At 38.6% G+C, this 21,043-nt stretch overlaps 1 protein-coding gene across 2 annotated transcripts in view; it reads right to left on the reverse strand.

The window, feature by feature from the left end:
• Positions 1 to 19,825, reverse strand: part of LOC114707468 (UDP-glucuronosyltransferase 2A3-like) — a 31,099-nt gene extending 11,274 nt beyond the window's left edge. The window contains exon 1 of one of the 2 annotated variants that reach the window (XM_037209135.1): positions 19,086 to 19,825. In XM_037209135.1, the coding sequence (XP_037065030.1) occupies positions 19,086 to 19,806 (721 nt within the window). In that variant the 5' untranslated portion in view covers positions 19,807 to 19,825. Of the gene's footprint in view, positions 1 to 7,307; positions 8,046 to 19,085 lie in introns of those variants that run through there. The other variant, XM_028890233.2, reaches the window with a different exon arrangement.
• Between the last annotated feature and the right edge of the window lie 1,218 nt (positions 19,826 to 21,043).

Consider the following 21,043-nt stretch of genomic DNA (forward strand, 5'->3'; position numbering starts at 1 on the left):
ATCATTATCTTTACTATATTGTTATTATTTATGCTCTGGTGTTTTTCTGCATTATAATCTTATGATAACATTTTTGTTTCTATTTGCTTTCTGCTTGTTTATTCTCTCAGGGCTTTAGTTATAACCAGTGTACCCAAGGTCCAAATTAGTGTATTCATAGTTCTAGCACTTCTATTTCTTTCTTTTTTTGTTTTTCTTTTTTTCTTTTTTTTTTTTTTTTGAGGTAGAACTGAGACCAAGACTCTATTTATCTTAAATACAAATTGCCTAACATACCATTTTCTTGGTACATTGTAAGGCATTATTTGCTAGGTGTTAAAATACTATGAAAAGAGTGTAGCACAAATTTAAAATCATATATTATACTATGTATTTAAATTTATTTCATTTAATATCACAAAAGGGAGACTTATTAGAAATGTATGTTATGGAATAAACTGTTTCCTTTCAGTTCCTATATGTTGAACCTGAATGTATTTCTACAAGGCTTTTCAAGGTGAATCAGGTTAAAATAAGGAAGTCAATACACCATTACACTATGGCTGCCGTCTTTCTGAAAGAGGGCAGCACATCAGGAACGTTTCATTGTAAAGAAATGAGCTTACGACTTGTCAAGACCAGGAAATAAGCTCCTGTTGGCACTTGATATTCACTTTCTAGCTTTCAGAGCAGGAAGCATTATTTTTAGAAGATATCTGGTTAACTAGTCAAAGCAGCATAACAAACTAGTGCAATCAAAGAGATGAATTAGGCAATGTTAGAAAATCTAGCATGACATTGATTAGCAGTTCATATTTCCTCATTATATCATGTAGAGTGGACGTGGATTCAGATGAAAACTACATATAAAATTGTAATACCCAGTCAATCATGAATTTTTGAGGGCTTGTGCGAGCCAAGGCTTCCCCTGAAGTCCTGATTTAAGGAGAAGGAACACAGCTCTGCTCCTTCTCAAATCCAGGAATGTTTGCTTGGCAGAACCAGTAATGGCCTAGGGCCAGGGCTTTTGGAGAGCTGTGGCTCTATACTTAGAGAAACAAACACTTGCCACTATTATGGGGTTATAGTTAGCAGTATCTAGTCTGATGTGTGCGTGTGCTTGATCTATGATGGTCTTGATATATCCCATACTCCTCCTGTGAAACATTGTTTGGTTAGTTTCCCACTGGTTTCATCTCATTTCTCCTCTGTAAATAGTGTATAAGATGCTGTACTTTGTAATAAGTTTGCTTGGAATAAGACAGCTTATGCAAGACCACCAACCCCAGCATTCCTAGCTTTTCCTTTATCTTCTCACTTCCTAGCCACTTCCCATCTAAGGTCTTGTCAATGAAGAGTAACCTGCTGGTCCAGGTTGGTCAGTAGACAAGAAGACAAACAATGAAAAAACGGAATGAAAGCTAATATTGAGGAAATAAACCTTACTTTTTTAGCCTCTCAAAAACACATTTTTTGAGTCTAATTTAAATATCCAGATTTCTGTATTACTCTCTTCGAACTGTAGACCATACTAGGAAACCTTTTTATGATGATGACCAACTATGATAAAACTGTCCACACCTGCTATATCTAAGCTTTATTCTTAATTTCGGAGACACATAATAATGGCAGGTACCCTCGTCTGACAGGTTAATTCTAGAAAAAACTGCAATGCAGTGGAAAAAGTTCCTATACCTGGCAAAAAAGGGGGGGGGGACATATTATGAAAGTAAAATTTGATTGCATATCATTTTTCTTCTTTTTCCTGATAGAGATATGTAAATTTCTTCAGGGACAGCATAAGGAAGCTATATAGGGTCCAGAGGTGAACTAGAATGCATGTCATGTTGACAGCTGGACTTGCTAATGTGTAAGAATCATCCAGGTGGCACTAGTATTGAAGGCATGGAAGATGCCTTCTCAGATGGAGAACAACTGGGGCTTGTCACTGTGTGGCAGGACTGACATTCCCGAAGAGAGGCAAGAAGAGGCCACTGGTGAAGATATAGCCTTGGTTGCAGTAGAATGTAGCATAACAGTGATACAAGTACTTTAAGGCTGCTACAGCTGTGGAATGGAGCTGGTCTGGGCCTATGCAATAAGCTAGCCATACTACAGAGGCAGATTTGAAGAGGTGGTGTGGTGGTATTCTAATTGTACTGAAATGTGATTTTGATTGTATGTTAATAAATAAAGTTGCCTGGGGGTCAGAGCTATTAGAGCCATAGACAGAGTGTGGCAGTGGTGGCACACGCCTTTAATCCCATAGATCTCTGTGTGTTCAGGGATACAGCCAGCATTGGAGACATATGCCTTTAAGACCTAAGGGGCTGTACATTCAGACAGTGACGAGGCAGTCACATGTTTGGGTTTACAACCAATGAGAAGGCAGAATGACTAGAAAAAACGACTTACACACAGGAAATAGCTCTCTTTCGGGAAGCTGGGACAGCAGGAGGAAGGGTGAGATTTTAGCTCTGAGCTCTGACCTCTTGGCTTTCTCTTTTACATTGTTTCTGTGTTTCTTATTTAATAAGACATTTGGTTACATCTACAAGGTGGAGCTGCACAGGCCCTTTGGTTTCCAGGAGATCATGAGTAGTTCTGAAATGTCAAATATTGAGTTTTCTCAGTGTTGAATTTTATTCTGCTTTGACCTGATTTTGGCTTTGTCTTTGTTCTTTTCTTGGAGTTAGAAAGCACATAATTTATCTTTGTTTTTTACAGGATCCCATAGAAAGAGATGTTGGACTTTTAAAGAGACATTACATTTTAAAGAGGACTTTAGACTTCCAAGTGTTGAGGATTTTTTTAACGACTGTGGAACTTTTAAAGTTATATTATGTTTCATATAGTGATATTCGTGTTAACATAACATCTTGGGGACAACTTCAAAAGAAAAGGTTATAGATGAATAGTGATATGTTTTTCTATCAACTTGACAAGGGGTCAATTGTGATGGCTAGCTGTTGTCAACTTGACACACATCTAGCCATAGCTGGGAAGAGGGAATCTGTTGTGTGATATTGTGTTTGTATTCTGATAAATAAAGCTTACCTGGAGACCAGAGGGCAGAGCTAGCCACTAGTTAATCATAGAGGCCAGACAGTGGTGGCATATACCTTTAATCCCAGCACTTGGGAGGAAGAAGCAGGAAGATCAAGAGTTCAAGGCCACCCTAGGCTACACAAGATTGAACCAGTCTAAAAGAAAAACAGAGCCAGGCAGTGATGGTGCACACCTTTGATCCCAGCACTAGGGAGGTAGAGATAGGAATATAAGGTGGGTGGAGACAGGATCTCCCCCCATTCAGTCTGAAGATTTGTAGAGACAGGATCCCCCATTCCCACATTCAATCTTAGGACTCCTAAAGGTAAGAAGTCTCTGGTGGCTTAATGCTCTGCTTCTCTGATCTTTCAGTTTTCACCCTTGATATCTGACTCAGGGTTTTTATTTAATAGGAATAACTTGGATCACACTTCAAGAATCTCTGTTTATCTACTACCTGTATCAAATTGGCCTGTAGGAAAACTTTAGTACATATTCTCGATTGATAATTAGTGTGGGAGGGCCCAGCAAATTGTGAAGGCAGTGTCACTACTGGAAAGGAAATTTTGGATGGTATAAAGGAGTGGGCTGAGCAACCTATTGGAGTAAGACATTAAGCAGTACTCCACTATGGCTTCTACTGTCAGTCAAAGGGAAATTCAGAGTAAGGGGCTGAGTAGAAGTCACAAACGTGAGTGCACATAACTATCGCCATTCCTATTTGACAAAGATGCCAAAAAGACACAGAATCTTCAACAAAGGGCAGTGGGAAAACCAGGTGATACACGGAGAAGAATGAAATTAACCTGTCTATCAACTTGCACAAGAGCAGCTCCAAGTGCAGCAAAGATTTCAAAGAGAGAAAACTAGAAAACCTGAAACTGTTTGAAAAAAATAGAAAAATTCTACAAAAATAAATGCAGAAAATTAAGCACTATGGTTCCACAAATAGGACCTCATAAACTGAAGAGATGAGAAAGAATTTGAGTGAAGAGCAAGAAAAAAAAACTTATTTTTTTTAACCTCTCTAAAACACATTTTTGAGTCAGATTTAAATATCCAGGTTTCTGTATTATACTCCCTGAATTGTAGATGATTCTAGGAAACTTTTTCATGATGATGAGCAACTATGATAAAACTGTCCACACCTAATTCACAATATTCTACAGTTAAGCATCAGATACAGTGTTAATAACTAGAACATACAAAGAACTCAAATATAACTATGAAGGAAAAAGCAAAGCAATTGAAAGTTGGTGCTGGCTGGAGAGATGGTTCAGAGATTAAGGGCACTGGCTGCTCTTTCAGAGGTCCTAAGTTCAACTCCCAACAACCACATGGTGGCTCACAACCATTTATAATGCGATCTGGTGCCCTCTTCTGGCAAGCAGGCATATATGGATGCAGAATACTGTATACATAACAAAGAAATTAAAAAAAAAAAAAAGAGCGGTAAAACTGGGTGCTGGATCTGGAAAGAGACTTCTCAAGAGAAATACAAAACTGAGGAAGGGGAATCTCTAAAAGTGCTTAATATCCTAAGCAATTAGATAAATGAAAATTAAAACTATTCTGATATTTCATTCTACTCCACTTACAATGGCTACCCAGAGAACAATTGACAACAAATGGCTGTAGGAATAGAAAAACATTATTTCATAAACTTACTTAAAAATACTTAAAAATGTGTTTGTGCACACACACACACACACACACACACACACACACACACACACACATATAATTATTCCACAAAGTTTGGGGCATACATGGGCTGCAAAGAGGGTGCCAAGAGAAAGTTAGACAAATAGAGCTTAAGCTTTAAGCTGTTTACACAGAGAGTGGACACAAATGCTACCAGAGGAAGTTAGTTTAAGCTGTTTGTGCAGAGAATAGATACAAAGGATGACTAAGAGGAAGTTAGCTTGGGTTGTTTGTATGGAGATTAGAGATGAATAGTGAGAAAGAAAGTTAGCTCAAGTTATTTATGCTACGATAAGATACTAAAAAACAGGAGATGATATCAGGACATAAACAACTTGTAAATAGGGTGACTTAAAAATGATTGGTTGGTTCCTTCACCGTCTCCTAGAGTTCTGAGTTTTTCTGGTATAAAGGAGGCTTACTGCCTAACTGCCTATCAATAAACGAGTTCTTGCTTGACTTGATTCCCCGATGTCTCTGATTGTCCCTGGGTAAGTGGGAAGCTGGGGAACTGGGGGGGGGCACCTCTTCACAGGTGACCTAAGTTCCTGGTGGGGAAGGTCCCCACAACACAGCACACAGAGAAATATCTCCAAGCCCCACAAGAATCATAGACCAGCTAACAAAAATCCCAATTCCAGGCATGGGAAAAACCTCCTTCAAGTTGTTGTTGGTCTGGAGGAGCCCAAGAGATACCTAACACAACATAACTTTTAGCTATTAGTAACTCACAAAATCTGAAAGATCCTATTGATCAAGAGACTACCCAGTTATGAAGTAGTATGTAGAGGAATCCAGGCAAAAACTGACCTGGCTGGACACATCGCTCTTGAAGGCTAGCTCTCCCAGTATTGAAGTGCTATGTAAGCTGCCACAGGAGAAAACCAATCAATTGTCCTACCAGTTTAAAGCTTAAATAAAAAGAAGTTTCACTTACAATTTTTAATTACAGAGAAAATAGTGGCAAACTTTACTGTCGTACATCAAGATGCCTGCCTCCCTCCATTTGCCCCCTGCTGAGTAGAAGATGGTTAGGCTTTACTCATAATTCCTACAGCAATGTGCACAGTAATTTATCTTGCTCCTCTGTATTCCAATTATCTCTGAGCCAAAGCTGAGTTCATGATACTGGTCATATTTAACTTAAGACATGGATTGAAAGCTGGGACAGTAATTCAATATGGCTTCCATATCTCTAAAAAAAAGAACTAGGAACACATTTGCAGAGAGGTTAAGTAATACAAGGGAAAGAAGCTGTCTGCAAGAGCAGGGAATAGGTCTAAGACAAACTAGCCTGGACCTGTTGAGATGGACCAAAGGTAAAAGTTTCTGCTTTGTCATCATTGTCCACTCAACAGATTCAAAATTGTCCTCTGACCCCTACATGGGCAGCCTGGGGCATGGACATGACACAAACACACAAAAATAATATATGAAATTAAAATGTGACAGTAGGCACCAGGCCAGGCAGTGACTGATATGGAACTTTGATTATGCAGAGTTTTGAGAAATGTAACCCTTTCAAAAAGGATGAGGCCTTTGCATAGTCACTGGAGACTGCTTCATAATATATTGTCAGGGTAACAAAATTGCTCGAATGGTCTATACTTCAGGCAGTGCAACACAGAAACCGGGAAACAATATCAAACTCTTAAAGACTTGATTTCTCCAGAGGTTAAAGCAAAGTAAAAGTTTTCACCTCCTCATCAAGAGCTTATACTGTATTTTTAATGTCATTGTCTTTTCTTCTCTTTCTTTCTCTGTAGCACAGGCTGGCCTTGTCATTCTCTTTTCTAATAACTGATTTTTGTCTTACAACATGATGTTCATTCTGAGACTGAGATTATCAGTTTCCATTCAGTTTTCTTTCTTAAGGAGAATCTGAATGGTTTAATAACTACGAAACAGTAACACATGGAGGTATAAAAATATGTGAGAGTTTAATTTTTGATTGTGCTAGATTGCCAGGGCTGTTCTAATCACAGTTTTCCATGAGTAATCCTTTAATGGCAGCATGTATCAAAATATCAGGCACCTCAATTGACAGGAGAATGGAATATATTTGAGAGCAATAATTTGCAGTTGCAAATATTTTTGGAATGAAATTCAAAGGTAATGAATACATACTGAATTATTCTCATCTTAAAATTAGTTTATATTTCATCTTATTACTGCCACAAAGATTTCTTCTTTTTGGAACAGTGTATTGCCAATAAGAGATCTTCCTTGAAAGGATATAATGAGTTATAATTAATTGTCTTCTTGTATCTGACAAATAAAATCATGTTCTATTCTATTAACATGATCTTTGAATCCCTTTTCTTAGATTTGATGATGATCTATTAAATTTCAAAGTACTACTAAACCATTTAACAATTATAAACAGAGGGTAATAATATCATAATGACTTCATCATACTTCCCTGTTTAGTTATCAATAACCAATTTATTACTTTAACTTGTAGAGTTTTACATGAACTCAGTCTATAAAATGCATTATTTTCATTGTTTTGAAATATTTATTAAACTTTAAAATACTATCTAACAACCAACTTAGCATAAAATGTAGTCTCTTACCTAGTGTTTCACTGTAAAACTGATCCCAGAATGCAAAGTCATATTGCTGGATCCCAAATTCAAAAAACAGTAGCAGCATCATATTTTTTACCCTTTCAGTGAAGGTCATATTGTCTGATAGTTCACTCATGACAACTGGTACATAGGAGAGTGGAATTGGAAGCTGGCCACAGTATTTCTCTATGGTGTAGCCCATGCTGAACCTCAAGGTGTTCACAAAAGGGACCTGAAGCACCTCTGCCACCAGCTCTCCACAGGGAATGACAGGGTCTATAACCATTACGTCGTATTTTGCATCCTGGAGCTTGTTCATGAATGTCTGGTTGTACAATGCACTTCTACAGAGATCTTCAAAAACTCCAGTCATTTGAATAAAGGAATCTCGCAATGTTTTTGCTGCTTGCCAAAGTGGCAATTTTGGAATGACGTTCACAGCCACGTTTAAAAAATCATTTAGATAATTCTCAGCAGTCTCATTCCCATGTGACACAGGGATATTCTCAAAGTTCAGTGCAGAATCTTTACTCTGATCCATGATGATACTGAGAAACTTCAGGACTGTCACCTCATGTCCTCTCTCGACAAGCTCCTCAAGAATAGTCTTTAAGTTCAGCCAGTGACTCATATCACAGGGCCACACAAGGACCTTGCCACAAAAGCTACAACTGGTACAGCAAAGCTGCAGCAGAAGAACTGCCATAGCCCACTTCTCAAAAGCCATGATGTGCCTCTCCAAGCTGCTCTGCTGATATAGTGTTTATTCAGTTGAGCGTCAGTTTAAATATGAAACAAATCAAATATTAACTTCCAAAGTTATGAAAACACACAGGTCAAGAATTTTCTGTCTGATACAGTGCCCATGGAACATTTTTCTGGAGATCACAATCGTTTAAGTACTTATTAAGAGCAGGATCCAGTTGTTTTACATACTTTTTACTTAGTATTTATTGATACAATAAGGAGTAACAAATCTACCTCATTGTATACATTCCATTCAATTATTGTCATTTTTTGCTCAGATTTGCAATTTTTCTCCTTTTCATGTTGGTTTGATCCTTATTTGACTTGACCCTATTTTGAATAGTATAGAGTAATATAGGATAGGGTAAAATAGAATATAATAGGATGGAGTTATATGTAATGAATATAATGGAAAAGAATCAATATCTGACTTGATTTAACACCCATTCTACCAGATAGAATCCATTCCTGACACGATTTGGGTGATGAAGAACCACACTAGGTAGGCCATAGACCCAGAGTAAACCAAATACTACTGGTCTAGAAAATAACAATAGACCCAGAGTAAACCAAATATTACTGGTCTAAAAAATAACAATAAATGATTCCTATTGATATTCTGCTATACTTATAGTTTGGTTCCTTATTCAGCTATCATCAGAGAGGCTTCCTGAGAGCAGATGGAAACAAGTAAAGTGATGTCCATTCAGACATTACACACACACACACACACACACACACACACACACACACACACATACACACACACATGCACAGAAAGAGAGAGAGAATGAGACAAGAGAGAAAGAGACAGAGAGAGAGACAGACAGAGAGATCTTGGAACACACAGCTTTAAATGTACTGTCTCCATCTCTCATTCAGAGCTCAGGGAAACTCACAGAAAAGGAGATGGTAAGAGTATAAGAGTCATATAAAATGGAAAACACCAAGAGAAAAAGACCCTCTGAGTCAAATGAGCAAGGCTCACATGAACTCACAAAGCCTACATGAGCCTGCACCAGGTTCTGTGCTTATATTCGATAGATTTCAGTTTATTAATTTTACGGGACTCCTGTGTGTGAAAGAGTGGGTCTCTGATTCTTGTGCCTGCTCGTGGCCTCTTTTCCTCTGTTGGGTTTCCTTGTCCAGCAGCCTCAATGTGACATTGGTTTTTGTTTTGTTTTTGTTTTATCTTATTACATTTATTTTGTATTCTTTTGTTGATATCTCCTATGAGATATGTCCGTTCCTAATGAGACACAGAAAAACAGTGCATCAGAGTGGAGAGGTGGTAGGAAGGATCTGGAAGGAGTCAAGGAAAGGGCCAGTGTAATCAAGATACATATTATGAGAAAAGAATATATTTAATAAATAAAAAAATTCATCAAGACGCAGGTAGGCCCGCGGAGGCAGCCCACAGAGGTAGACGGGCCGGCGGCGGCAGCCGACAGGGACATTCAGGCCCAGCGGTGGCTAACAGAGGTAGACAGGCCTAGCGGCAGAGACAAGCAGACGCAGGTAGGCCTGTGGCAGCAGCCCGCAGAGGTAGACGGGCCCAGTGGCAGTGACAAGCAGAGGTAGGTAGGCCAGTGGTGGCAGCCAGCAGAGACATACAGGCCCAGTGGTGGACCGCAGAGGTAGACAGGCCCAGGGACGGAGACAAGCAGACGCAGCGTGGAACAGGGACGCCTCTAACCTCAACACCTGGGGAAGAAGCTATCTCCGTGGGACAGAACCAGAACAAATCTGAACACTCCGTCTGAGGACAACCCAGGGCCCAGCTGCTGATCCTGTGAAACCCAACAACTTGGAGGTGTTGGTGAGACTACCCTGCTCAGCTGAAACCCATCTGGGAGAGGATTCAGATGCCTACAGTTTGAAGTCTGAAGAAACAAGATCAGCCGAGGAGTTGACAAATGAACAAAACATGACCTGGGAACACAGAAGAAGGCGCTACCCAGCCACCAAACCAGATCACCAGAATCATAAGTATATACTTCACCGACTGAAATCAGCTGCCCCTGAAGAAATAGCCCAATAGCACCAATTTAACCAAGAACCCCTACTAAACCAAGACTAAAAATTAGAATAAGAGAGGCACTCTCAGACACAGACACTACCTTCACCGCACAGAGGAAGAGATGAGTAGACGCCAGTGCAAAAATACAGGCAACAACATAAAGACCTATATGGCAACATCAGAACTTAGTGATTCTACACCTGCAAGACCTGAACATACCAAGACAGAAGAAACAGAAGAAATCAACCCTAAAAATGACTTTAAGAAGATGATAGAGGCCCTTAAAGAAGAAATAAAACATTCCCTCAAAGAGGAAATAAAAACTTTCCTTAAAGAGGAAATGAAAAACTCCATTAAAGAGGAAATAAAAAACTCCCTTAAAGAAATGGAAGAAAAAAACGAACAAAAAATGGGAAGAAATCAAAGAAAGCCAAGAAAAAGCAATTAAACAGATGAAAGAAACATTCCAAGATCTGAAAAATGAATTTGAGACAATAAAGAAAACACATGCTGAGGGAATGCTGGAAATAGAAATCCTGACTAAACAAACAGGAACTACAGAAACAAGCATAACCAACCGATTGCAAGAGATGGAACAGAGAATCTCTGACAATGAAGACACGATAGAGAAAATAGATGCATCAGTCAAAGAAAACACTAAAGACAAAAAAGTCATAACACAAAACATCCAGGAAATTTGGGACACCATGAGAAGACCAAACCTAAGAATAATAGGGATAGAAGAAGGAGAAGAATACCAACTCAAAGGCACAGAAAATATATTCAACAATATCATAGAAGAAAACTTTCCTAACCTAAAGAAAGAAATACCTATGAAGATACAAGAAGTTTACAGAACACCAAATAGGCTGGATCCAAAAAAAAAGTCCCCTCGCCACATAATAATCAAAACACTAAATACACAGAACAAAGAAAAAATATTAAGAGCTGCAAAGGAAAAAGACCAAGTAACATATAAAGGCAAACCCATCAGAATAACACCAGACTACTCAATAGAGACAATGAAAGCTAGAAGATCATGGACAAATCTCATACAGACACAAAGAGACCACGGATGCCAACCCAGACTATTATACCCAGCAAAACTCTCAATCACAATAGGCGGAGTAAACAAAATATTACAGGATAAAATCAGATTTAATCAATACCTGTCCACAAACCCAACCCTACAGAAAGCACTAGAAGGGAAAACCCAACCCAAAGAAGCTAAACACACCCATGAAAAATCAAGCAATAGATAATCCCACACCAACATACACCACAGGACAACACAACACAACCACAAAAAATAACAGGAATAAACAATCACTGATCATTAATATCCATCAATATCAATGATCTCAACTCACCTATAAAAAGACACAGGCTAACAGAATGGATAAGAAAACAGGACCCATCCATCTGCTGCATACAAGAAACACACCTTAACTTCAAAGACAGACACTACCTCTGAGTAAAGGGCTGGGAAAAGGCTTTCCAAGCAAATGGACCTAAGAAACAAGCTGGTGTAGCTATCCTAATATCTAATAAAATAGACTTCAAACTAAAATCTATCAAAAGAGATCAGGATGGACATTACATATTTATCATGGGAAAAATCCACCAAGATGAAGTCTCGATTCTAAACATTTATGCTCCAAATACAAAAGCACCTGCATTCATAAAGGAAACACTACTAAAGTTTAAAACGCACATCAAACCCCACACATTAGTAGTGGGAGATTTTAACACACCACTCTCACCAAAAGACAGATCTACCAGACTGAAACTTAACAAAGAAATAAAGGACCTAACAGATGTTATGACTCAAATGGACCTAATAGATATCTACAGAATATTCCATCCTAACACAAAAGAATATACCTTCTTCTCAGCACCCCATGGAACCTTCTCAAAAATTGACCACATGCTTGGACACAAAACAAATCTCAACAGATACAAAAAAATTGGAATAACCTCCTGTATCTTATCAGACCACCATGCCTTAAAGTTAGACCTCAACAACAACAAAAATTATAGAAAACCCACAAACTCATGGAAACTGAATAATGCCCACCTGAAACATCAATGGGTCAAGGAAGAAATAAATAAAGAAATTAAAGATTTCCTAGAATACAGTGAAAATGAAAGTACAACATACCCAAACTTATGGGACACTATGAAAGCAGTGCTAAGAGGAAAATTCATAGCTCTAAATGCACACATAAAGAAGATGGAGCAATCCCATACCAATGAATTAACAGCACAACTGAAAGCTCTAGAACAAAAAGAAACAAATTCACCCAGGAGAAATAGACGCCAGGAAATAATCAAATTGAGGGCTGAAATCAACGAAATAGAAAACAAGAGAACAATACAAAAAAATCAATGAAACAAAGAGTTGATTCTTTGAAAAAATCAACAAGATAGACAAACCCCTAGCCAAATTAACCAAAAGGCAAAGAGAGAGCACCCAAATTCACAAAATCAGAAATGAAAATGGAGACATAACAACAGACAACAAGGAAATCCAGAGAATCATCAGATCATACTTCAAAAACCTGTACTCCACAAAAATGGAAAACCAGGAAGAAATGGACAATTTTCTGGATAAATACCACATACCAAAATTAAATGAAGACCAGATAAACCATTTAAATAGACCAATAACCCCTAAAGAAATAGAAACAGTCATCAAAAGTCTCCCAACCAAAAAAAGCCCAGGACAAGATGGTTTCAGTGCAGAATTCTACCAGACTTTCAAAGAAGAACTAATACCAATCCTCTTCAAAGTGTTCCACACAATAGAAACAGAAGGAACACTACCAAGCTCTTTTTATGAGGCTACAATCACCCTGATACCCAAACCACACAAAGATGCAACAAAGAAAGAGAACTACAGACCAATCTCCCTCATGAACATTGATGCAAAAATACTCAACAAAATATTGGCAAACCGAATCCAAGAATACATCAAAACAATCATCCATCATGACCAAGTAGGATTCATCCCAGGGATGCAAGGATGGTTCAACATACGAAAATCAGTCAATGTAATACACCATATAAACAAACTGAAAGAAAGAAACCACATGATCATCTCCTTAGATGCTGAAAAAGCCTTTGACAAAATCCAACACCCCTTTATGATAAAGGTCTTAGAAAGATCAGGAATACAAGGAACATTTCTAAACATAATAAAAGCAATTTATAGCAAGCCAACAGCAAACATCAAATTAAATGGAGAGAAACTCAAAGTGATACCACTAAATTCAGGAACAAGACAAGGCTGTCCACTCCCCCCATATTTATTCAATATAGTACTAGAAGTTCTAGCTAGAGCAATAAGACAACAAAAGGAGATCAAAGGGATACAAATTGGCAAGGAAGAAGTCAAACTTTCACTATTTGCAGATGATATGATAGTATACATAAGTGACCCCAAAAACTCTACCAGGGAACTCCTACAGCTGATAAACTCCTTCAGTAAAGTGGCAGGATACAAGATCAACTCAAAAAAATCAGTAGCCCTCCTATACACAAATGATAAAAGGGCTGAGAAAGAAGTCAGAGAAACATCACCCTTTACAATAGCCACAAATAATATAAAATACCGTGGGATAACACTAACTAAACAAGTGAAGGACCTTTTTGATAAGAACTTTAAATCTCTAAAGAAAGAAATTGAAGAAGATATCAGAAAATGGAAGGATTTCCCATGCTCATGGATAGGTAGGATTAACAAAGTAAAAATGGCAATCTTACCAAAAGCAATCTACATATTCAATGCAATCCCCATCAAAATCCCAACACAATTCTTCACAGACTTGGAAAGAAAAATACTCAACTTTATATGGAAAAACAAAAGACCCAGATAGCTAAAATAATCCTATACGATAAAGCAACCCTTGGATGCATCACAATCCCTGACCTCAAACTCTACTATACAGCTATAGTAATAAAAACAGCTTGGTACTGGTATAAAAACCGATATACGGACCAATGGAATTGAATTGAAGACCCTGACATTAATCCATGCACATATGAACACCTGGTTTTTGACAAAGGAGCCAAAACTATACAATGGAACAAAGAAAGTATCTTCAACAAATGGTGCTGGCATAACTGGATGTCAATATGTAAAAAATTACAAATAGATCCATATCTGTCACCATGCACAAAACTCAAGTCCAAGTGGATCAAAGACCTAAACATAAATCCAGTTACACTAAACTTAATAGAAAAGAAAATAGGAAGCACTCTTGAACGCATTGGCACCGGAGACCATTTCCTAAATAAAACACCAACAGCACAGACCTTGAGCACAACAATTAATAAATGGGACCTCTCGAAACTGAGAAGCTTTTGCAGGGCAAAAGACACAGTCAATAAGACAAAAAGACAGCCAACAGAATGGGAAAAGATCTTCACCAACCCCACATCTGACAGAGGATTGATCTCCACAATACATAAAGAACTCAAGAAACTAGACATCAAAGTACTGAACAGTCCAATTAAAAAATGGGCTAAAGAACTAAACAGAGAATTCACAAAACAAGAACTACAAATGGCTGAAAGACATTTAAAGAAATGCTCAACATCTTTAATCATCAGAGAAATGCAAATCAAAAGGACTCTGAGATACCACCTTACACCTGTTAGAATGGGTACGATCAAAAACACCAATGACAACCAATGTTGGAGAGGATGTGGAGCAAAGGGAACACTCCTCCACTGTTGGTGGGAATGTAAACTTGTACAACCACTGTGGAAATCAGTATGGTGGTTTCTCAGAAAATTAGGAATCGAACTACCTCAAGACCCAGCCATCCCACTCTTGGGCATATACCCAAGGAATGCTGATTCATACCATAAAGATACATGCTCAGCTATGTTCATAGCAGCACTATTTGTAATAGCCAGAACCTGGAAACAACCTAGATGCCCTTCAACTGAAGAATGGATAAATAAAATGTGGTACATATACACAATGGAGTACTACTCAGCAGAGAAAAACAATGAAAGCATGAAATTTGCAGGCAAATGGATGGAACTAGAAAAAAATCATCCTGAGTGAGGTAACCCAAACCCAGAAAGACAGTCATGGTATGTACTCACTCATAGGTAGATTCTAGATATAAAATAAAGAACAATCAGACCACAACACATAGAACCATAGAGGCTATATATATAGCATGGAGGTCCCTAGGATGACTGTGGCTTATAATAAATTTCAGTTTTACTCAATTATTGAAAAAAATAGCCAAATGAATGGAAACACATGAACTATGAACCAAAGGCTGAGGGGCCCCCAGCTGGATCAGGCCCTCTGAATAGGTGAGACAGTTGATTGACTTGATCAGTTTGGGAGGCAACTAGGCAGTGGGACCAAGTCCTGTGCTCATTGCATGAGTTGGCTGTTTGAAACCTGGAGCTTATGCAGGGACACTTGGCTCAGTCTAGGAGGAAGGGACTGGACCTGCTTGGACTGAGTCTACCAGGTTGATTGCAGTCCTCGGGGGAGGACTTGTCCTGGAGGAGGTAGGCTGGGGGTAAGGGGAGGGTGTGGGAGGGGGGAGAATAGGGGAACCCATGGCTGATATGTAGAACTGAATGGCATTGTAAATATATATATATATATACGTGAAAGCAGGCTGAGCAAGCCATGAGGAGCAAGCCAGTAAGCAGTACTCTAGCATGGTCCCTGCATCTGCTCCTGCTTTCAGGTTCCTGCCCTGTGTAAGTTCCTATCCTCACTGCTTTTGATGGACTGTTAGATGGAACTGTGAGGGAGTAAACTCCTTCCTCCCCCCCAAAAAAAAAAATTCATCAACAACAACAGAAAGGTTTTATAGAACATTTCTAATACAATACCAACTCAGGCTCAAATCCAGGAACACAGAGAAGCAAAAAGGCTCTTTTAAAATTAAATATTTATGATGAATCTTCTGATAGCATCCTAATCCCTGGCCCAGTACCTCTCTTTGAGTGTGCCATGAGGACTGTGAATTTGAGTTCTTTTCAATTCTATTTATTCTGAGTGCTTTTCCAAGGACTTGGCATGTTTCTATTTATCGGCTCATTTATATTTTAGTGAAATCTTGAAAAGAACTTATTTAGAATTACTATTACCCAAGTCAAAAATATAGAAGTACATGGTTATGTCATCTGTGAAACAGAATAGGAAGAGCAAAGCACTCTTAGATTTAAAGACATGTTGAGTCTGACATTAAAAAAATAATGATTTAGTTACTAGACTCATTTTGAATGAGTGTATTTTATAGTTATTGGTGTTTACAGCATCAAAATAAGAGGCAAAGTCTAAAATATTTAAAGCTTCGACTATTTTCAAAGTACCCAAAAAATGTAATAATAAAAATATATGATAAATGTGAAAATAGAAAAAAAAAAAAAGCTTGAAATTTCCCCTTTTAAAATGTGTGTTGTTATGGAAGACTATTTCATGAACAAGCTTAGCATTCTTAGATGTGTAGAATCGGGCACTACTTAGCTCCATAAAGATAGAACTACCTTAGTATAATGGAAACAAAATCACAACAAAAGGCAAATCAGTGAATGATTTGTTTCCATTACAAATTCTGATCTGATAGTCCAGACATACTTTTTTAAAAAATTTTAATTTACTTAATTTTTTTCCATTTTACATACAAACCACAGATCCCTGCCCATCCTTCCTCCTGCTCCCTTTCTTGCCTGTACCCCCTGCCCCACCCCCACCCATCCACTTCTCCAAAAGTTAAGGCCTCCCATGGGGAGTCAACAAGCCTGGTACATTCGGCTGAGGCAAGACCAAGCACGTCCCCGCCCTCCCCACCCTGCCCAGGCATCAAAGCTCAGCAAGGCATCCCATGATAGGGAATGGCCTCCAAAAATCCACCTCATGCATCAGGGATAGATCCTAATATCACCGCTAGGGGGCCCTCAAGCAGACCAAGCTACACAACTGTCTCCCACATGCAGAGGACCTAGTTTGGTCCCTTGCAGGCTCCACAGCTGCCAGAAATGTTTACTAGTTTGCTTTAAAATGATTGACTTCAGGCTTTAGTGTAGTTTAGCATCATTAATTGTGAACTAAAAATCCCCTTGAATACATCAGATTACTTAGCAACAAACCTGTTTATAGAAAAAAATCACATTAGCATACTCTTGTCAAATTAATCAAGAGATAAAAGACATGTATTTAGAAATCAGAAGAATTCTTTTCAAAAGTGTGGATAAAGAGGGGTCTCTACCAGGCAGGGAAATGAGAAGATTGACCACTGGGAATGTTTTAACAAGAAAATAAAGGTCCATTCACAATGGTATACTTTCAAGGAAAATAGTGGCAAACTTTGCAATCAGAAACCAAGGTATACCTCTCTCAGTGTGCCCTTGCTGAGTAGAAGTTGGTTAGACTTCAATCATAATTAGTGCAACCAAGGTCCACAGTGATATATCCTTGGTTCTCTGCCTTCAACTTATCTCTAAGTCAAAGCTGAGGTCATGGCACTGGTCATATTTATCTTAAGACACGGATTGAAAGCTAGGGTAGTAAGCCAACATGACTGCCATCTCTACGCAAGGAGAACTATGGACACATTTGTAGAGGTGGTTAAGTAATCTAAGGGAAAGGAGGAGCTGTCTGTAAGACCTGGCAGTCGGTCTGAGACAAACCAGCCTGGACCTGTTAAGATGAACAGAAGGTAAAGATTTTTATTTTGTCATCATTGTCCACTCAACTGACTCAAAATTGTCCTCTGACACCCAATTTATAGCCTGGAACACACACATCACACAAACATGACAAAATAATAAATACAACTAAAATTGAAGAAATAAAAAGGGGGACCAGCCCTGGAAGCACTACATGCTGGAACTTCTGAGAAACAGAGTTTGAAGAAATCAACTCCTTAAAAAAGAATTTGAGCCGGGCGGTGGTGGCGCATGCCTTTAATCCCAGCACTTGGGAGGCGGAGCCAGGTGGATCTCTGTGAGTTCGAGACCAGCCTGGGCTACCAAGTGAGTTCCAGCAAAGGTGCAAAGCTACACAGAGAAACCCTGTCTCGAAAAACCAAAAAAAAAGAAGAAGAATTTGATGTAGTCACTGGGGACCAAGTCACAACACATTGCCATGGTGAAAAGTTTTCTACAGTGGATTATGCTTTGTATCATGGAATACAGAAACCTAGAAAAATATCTAGAAGACTATTTCTTCAGAGTTTAGAGCACAGTAAAAGTTTTCACTTCACCAAGGATATTTATGTTATTTTTTTATTTCTTTTATTTTCTAATGAATGACCAATTTTGCCTTGCAACCTGATGTTCACTCCGAGACTGAGTCTATCAGGTTCCACCTCCTTGGATATTTTAAAAATGAGAATTGGAATAAAATATTAAATACCAAATAGAAGGACATACTAGTTATGAAAAATATTAATTAATTTAATTTATTGATTGTGCTGGATTGCCGGGGATGCTTTAACCATATCTTCAATTGCAAGACACATGACATATCAGACCCCTCATTGAGAGAAGAATGGTATAAAGTTGAGAGCAATAATTTGCACTTACAAATACTTGTGGAATATAATTCAGAGGCAATGCTTCATACCTGATTTAGTCTCATCCTAAAATTATTTTATAATCATGCTACTAATGCACAAAAGAAGGAGATTTATTTTTGTAACAATGGATAACCATTAAGAGACCTACCTTCCTTGAAAAGATACAATGAGCTATAATTAATTGTCTTCTTGTATTTGACAAATAAAATGTTCTATTTTATTGACATTATTTGTGAATCACTATCCTTAGATTTAATGATGACCTCTTAAATTTCAAAATACTATTAAACAGTTTAGCAATTATAAACAAAGGGTAATAATTTATTGCTTTAACTTGTAGAGTTTTACATGAAAATCAGTCTATAAAATGCATTATTTTCATTGTTTTAAAACATTTATTAAACTGTAAAATATTATCTAATAACTAGCTTAGCATGAAATATAGTCTCTTACCTAGTGTTTCACTGTAAAACTGATCCCAGAATGCGAAGTCGAATTGCTGAAGTCCAAATTCAAAAAGCAGTGACAGCATCATATTTTTTACCCTTTCTGTGAAGGTCATATTGTCAGATAGTTCACTCATGACAACTGGTACATAGGAGAGTGGAATTGGAAGCTGGCCACAGTATTTCTCTATGGTGTAGCCCATGCTGAACCTCAAGGTGTTCACAAAAGGAACCTGAAGCACCTCTGCCACTAGCTCTCCACAGGGAATGACCGGATCTATAACCATTACATCGTATTTTGCATCCCGGAGCTTGTTCATGAATGTCTGGTTGTACAATGCACTCCTACAAAGATGTTCAAAGTTAGCAGTCAATTGAATAAAGAAATCTCGCAATGTTTTTGCTGCTTGCCAAAGTGGCAATTTTGGAATGACGTTCACAGCCACGTTTAAAAAATCTTTTAGATGATTCTCAGCAGTCTCATTCCCATATGACACAGGGATATTCTCAAAGTTCAGTGCAGAATCTTTACTCTGATCCATGATGATATCAGAAAGTTTCAGGACTGTCACCTCATGTCCTCTCTCGACAAGCTCCTCAAGAATAGTCTTTAAGTTTAGCCAGTGACTCATATCACAGGGCCACACAAGGACCTTGCCACAAAAGCCACAACTGGTACAGCAAAGCTGCAGCAGAAGAACTGCCATAGCCCACTTCTCAAAAGCCATGATGTGCCTCTCCAAGCTGCTCTGCTGATAGAGTGTTTATTCAGTTGAGCGCCAGTTTAGATATGAAGCAAATCAAATATTAACTTCCAAAGTTGCGAAAACACACAGGTCAAGAGATGTCTGTCAGATACAGTGCCCATGGAACATTATTCTGTAGATTACAATCATTTAAATACTTATGAAGAGCAAGATCCAGTTGTTTTACAATTCTATTTTGAGATATTTTTTAAAAAATGGGACTGCGTGTAACATTTTAAAATTAATGATGCAATGGTAGGAAGCATATCAGCTGATTTCAGGAGGAAGCTAGATGAAGATTATTAAACTATGTGCATGGAGGAACACATGCTAAGTACATTTGATGTTATAATTACGATCACTGGAGTGGGAAGCTTTCAGTTCATTGTGTGGATCACAGAGTGTGCAAGAAGAAGCCAAGTTCAAATAGGAGGCTTTGGGGTTCATTTTAAATCTTGAGGAAATGTGTCAGGGAGAAGAAGATCTTGGCCTGTGGATGGAACCATAGGGTTAGAGTTTGTGTGATAAATGAAAAGTAAGAGTTGTTGAATAATTTAAAAACAAAGTTCCTTCTCACTTTTTTTTTTAATTTTACATATCAGCCATGGATTCCCCTGTCCTCCCCACTCCCCGCCACACACACACCTTCGCCCCAGCCAACCTCCTATTCCCATCTCCTCCAGGGCAAAGATTCCCCTGGGGATTCAGCTCAACCTGGTAGATTCAGTCCAGGCAGGTTCAGTCCTCTCCTCCCAGGCTGAGCCAAGTGTCCCTGTATAAGCCCCAGGTTCCAAACAGCGAGCTCATGCACTAAGGACAGGTCCTGGTCCCACTGCCTGCATGCCTCCCAAACAGTTCAAGCTAATCAACTGTCTCACTTATCCAGAGGACCTGATCCAGTTGGGGGGGGGGGTCCTCAGCTATTGGTTCATAGTTCATGTGTTTCCATTAGTTTGGTTATTTGCTTTTTCAATCTTGGTCTCAACAATTCTCGCTCATATAATCCCTCCTCTTTCTTTCCAATTGGACTCCTGGAGCTCCACCTGGGGCCTGGCCATGGATCTTTGTATACACTTTCATCAGTCATTGGATGAGATTTCTAGCATGACAATTAGGGTGTTTGGCCATTGTATCACCAGAGTAGGTCAGTTCGGGCTGTCTCTCAACCATTGCCAGTAGTCTATTGTGGAGGTGCCTTTGTGGATTTCTGGGGACCTCT

This window comes from Peromyscus leucopus, chromosome 10, assembly GCF_004664715.2.
Source record: "Peromyscus leucopus breed LL Stock chromosome 10, UCI_PerLeu_2.1, whole genome shotgun sequence".
In the NCBI taxonomy this organism is placed as follows: Eukaryota; Metazoa; Chordata; class Mammalia; order Rodentia; family Cricetidae; genus Peromyscus; species Peromyscus leucopus.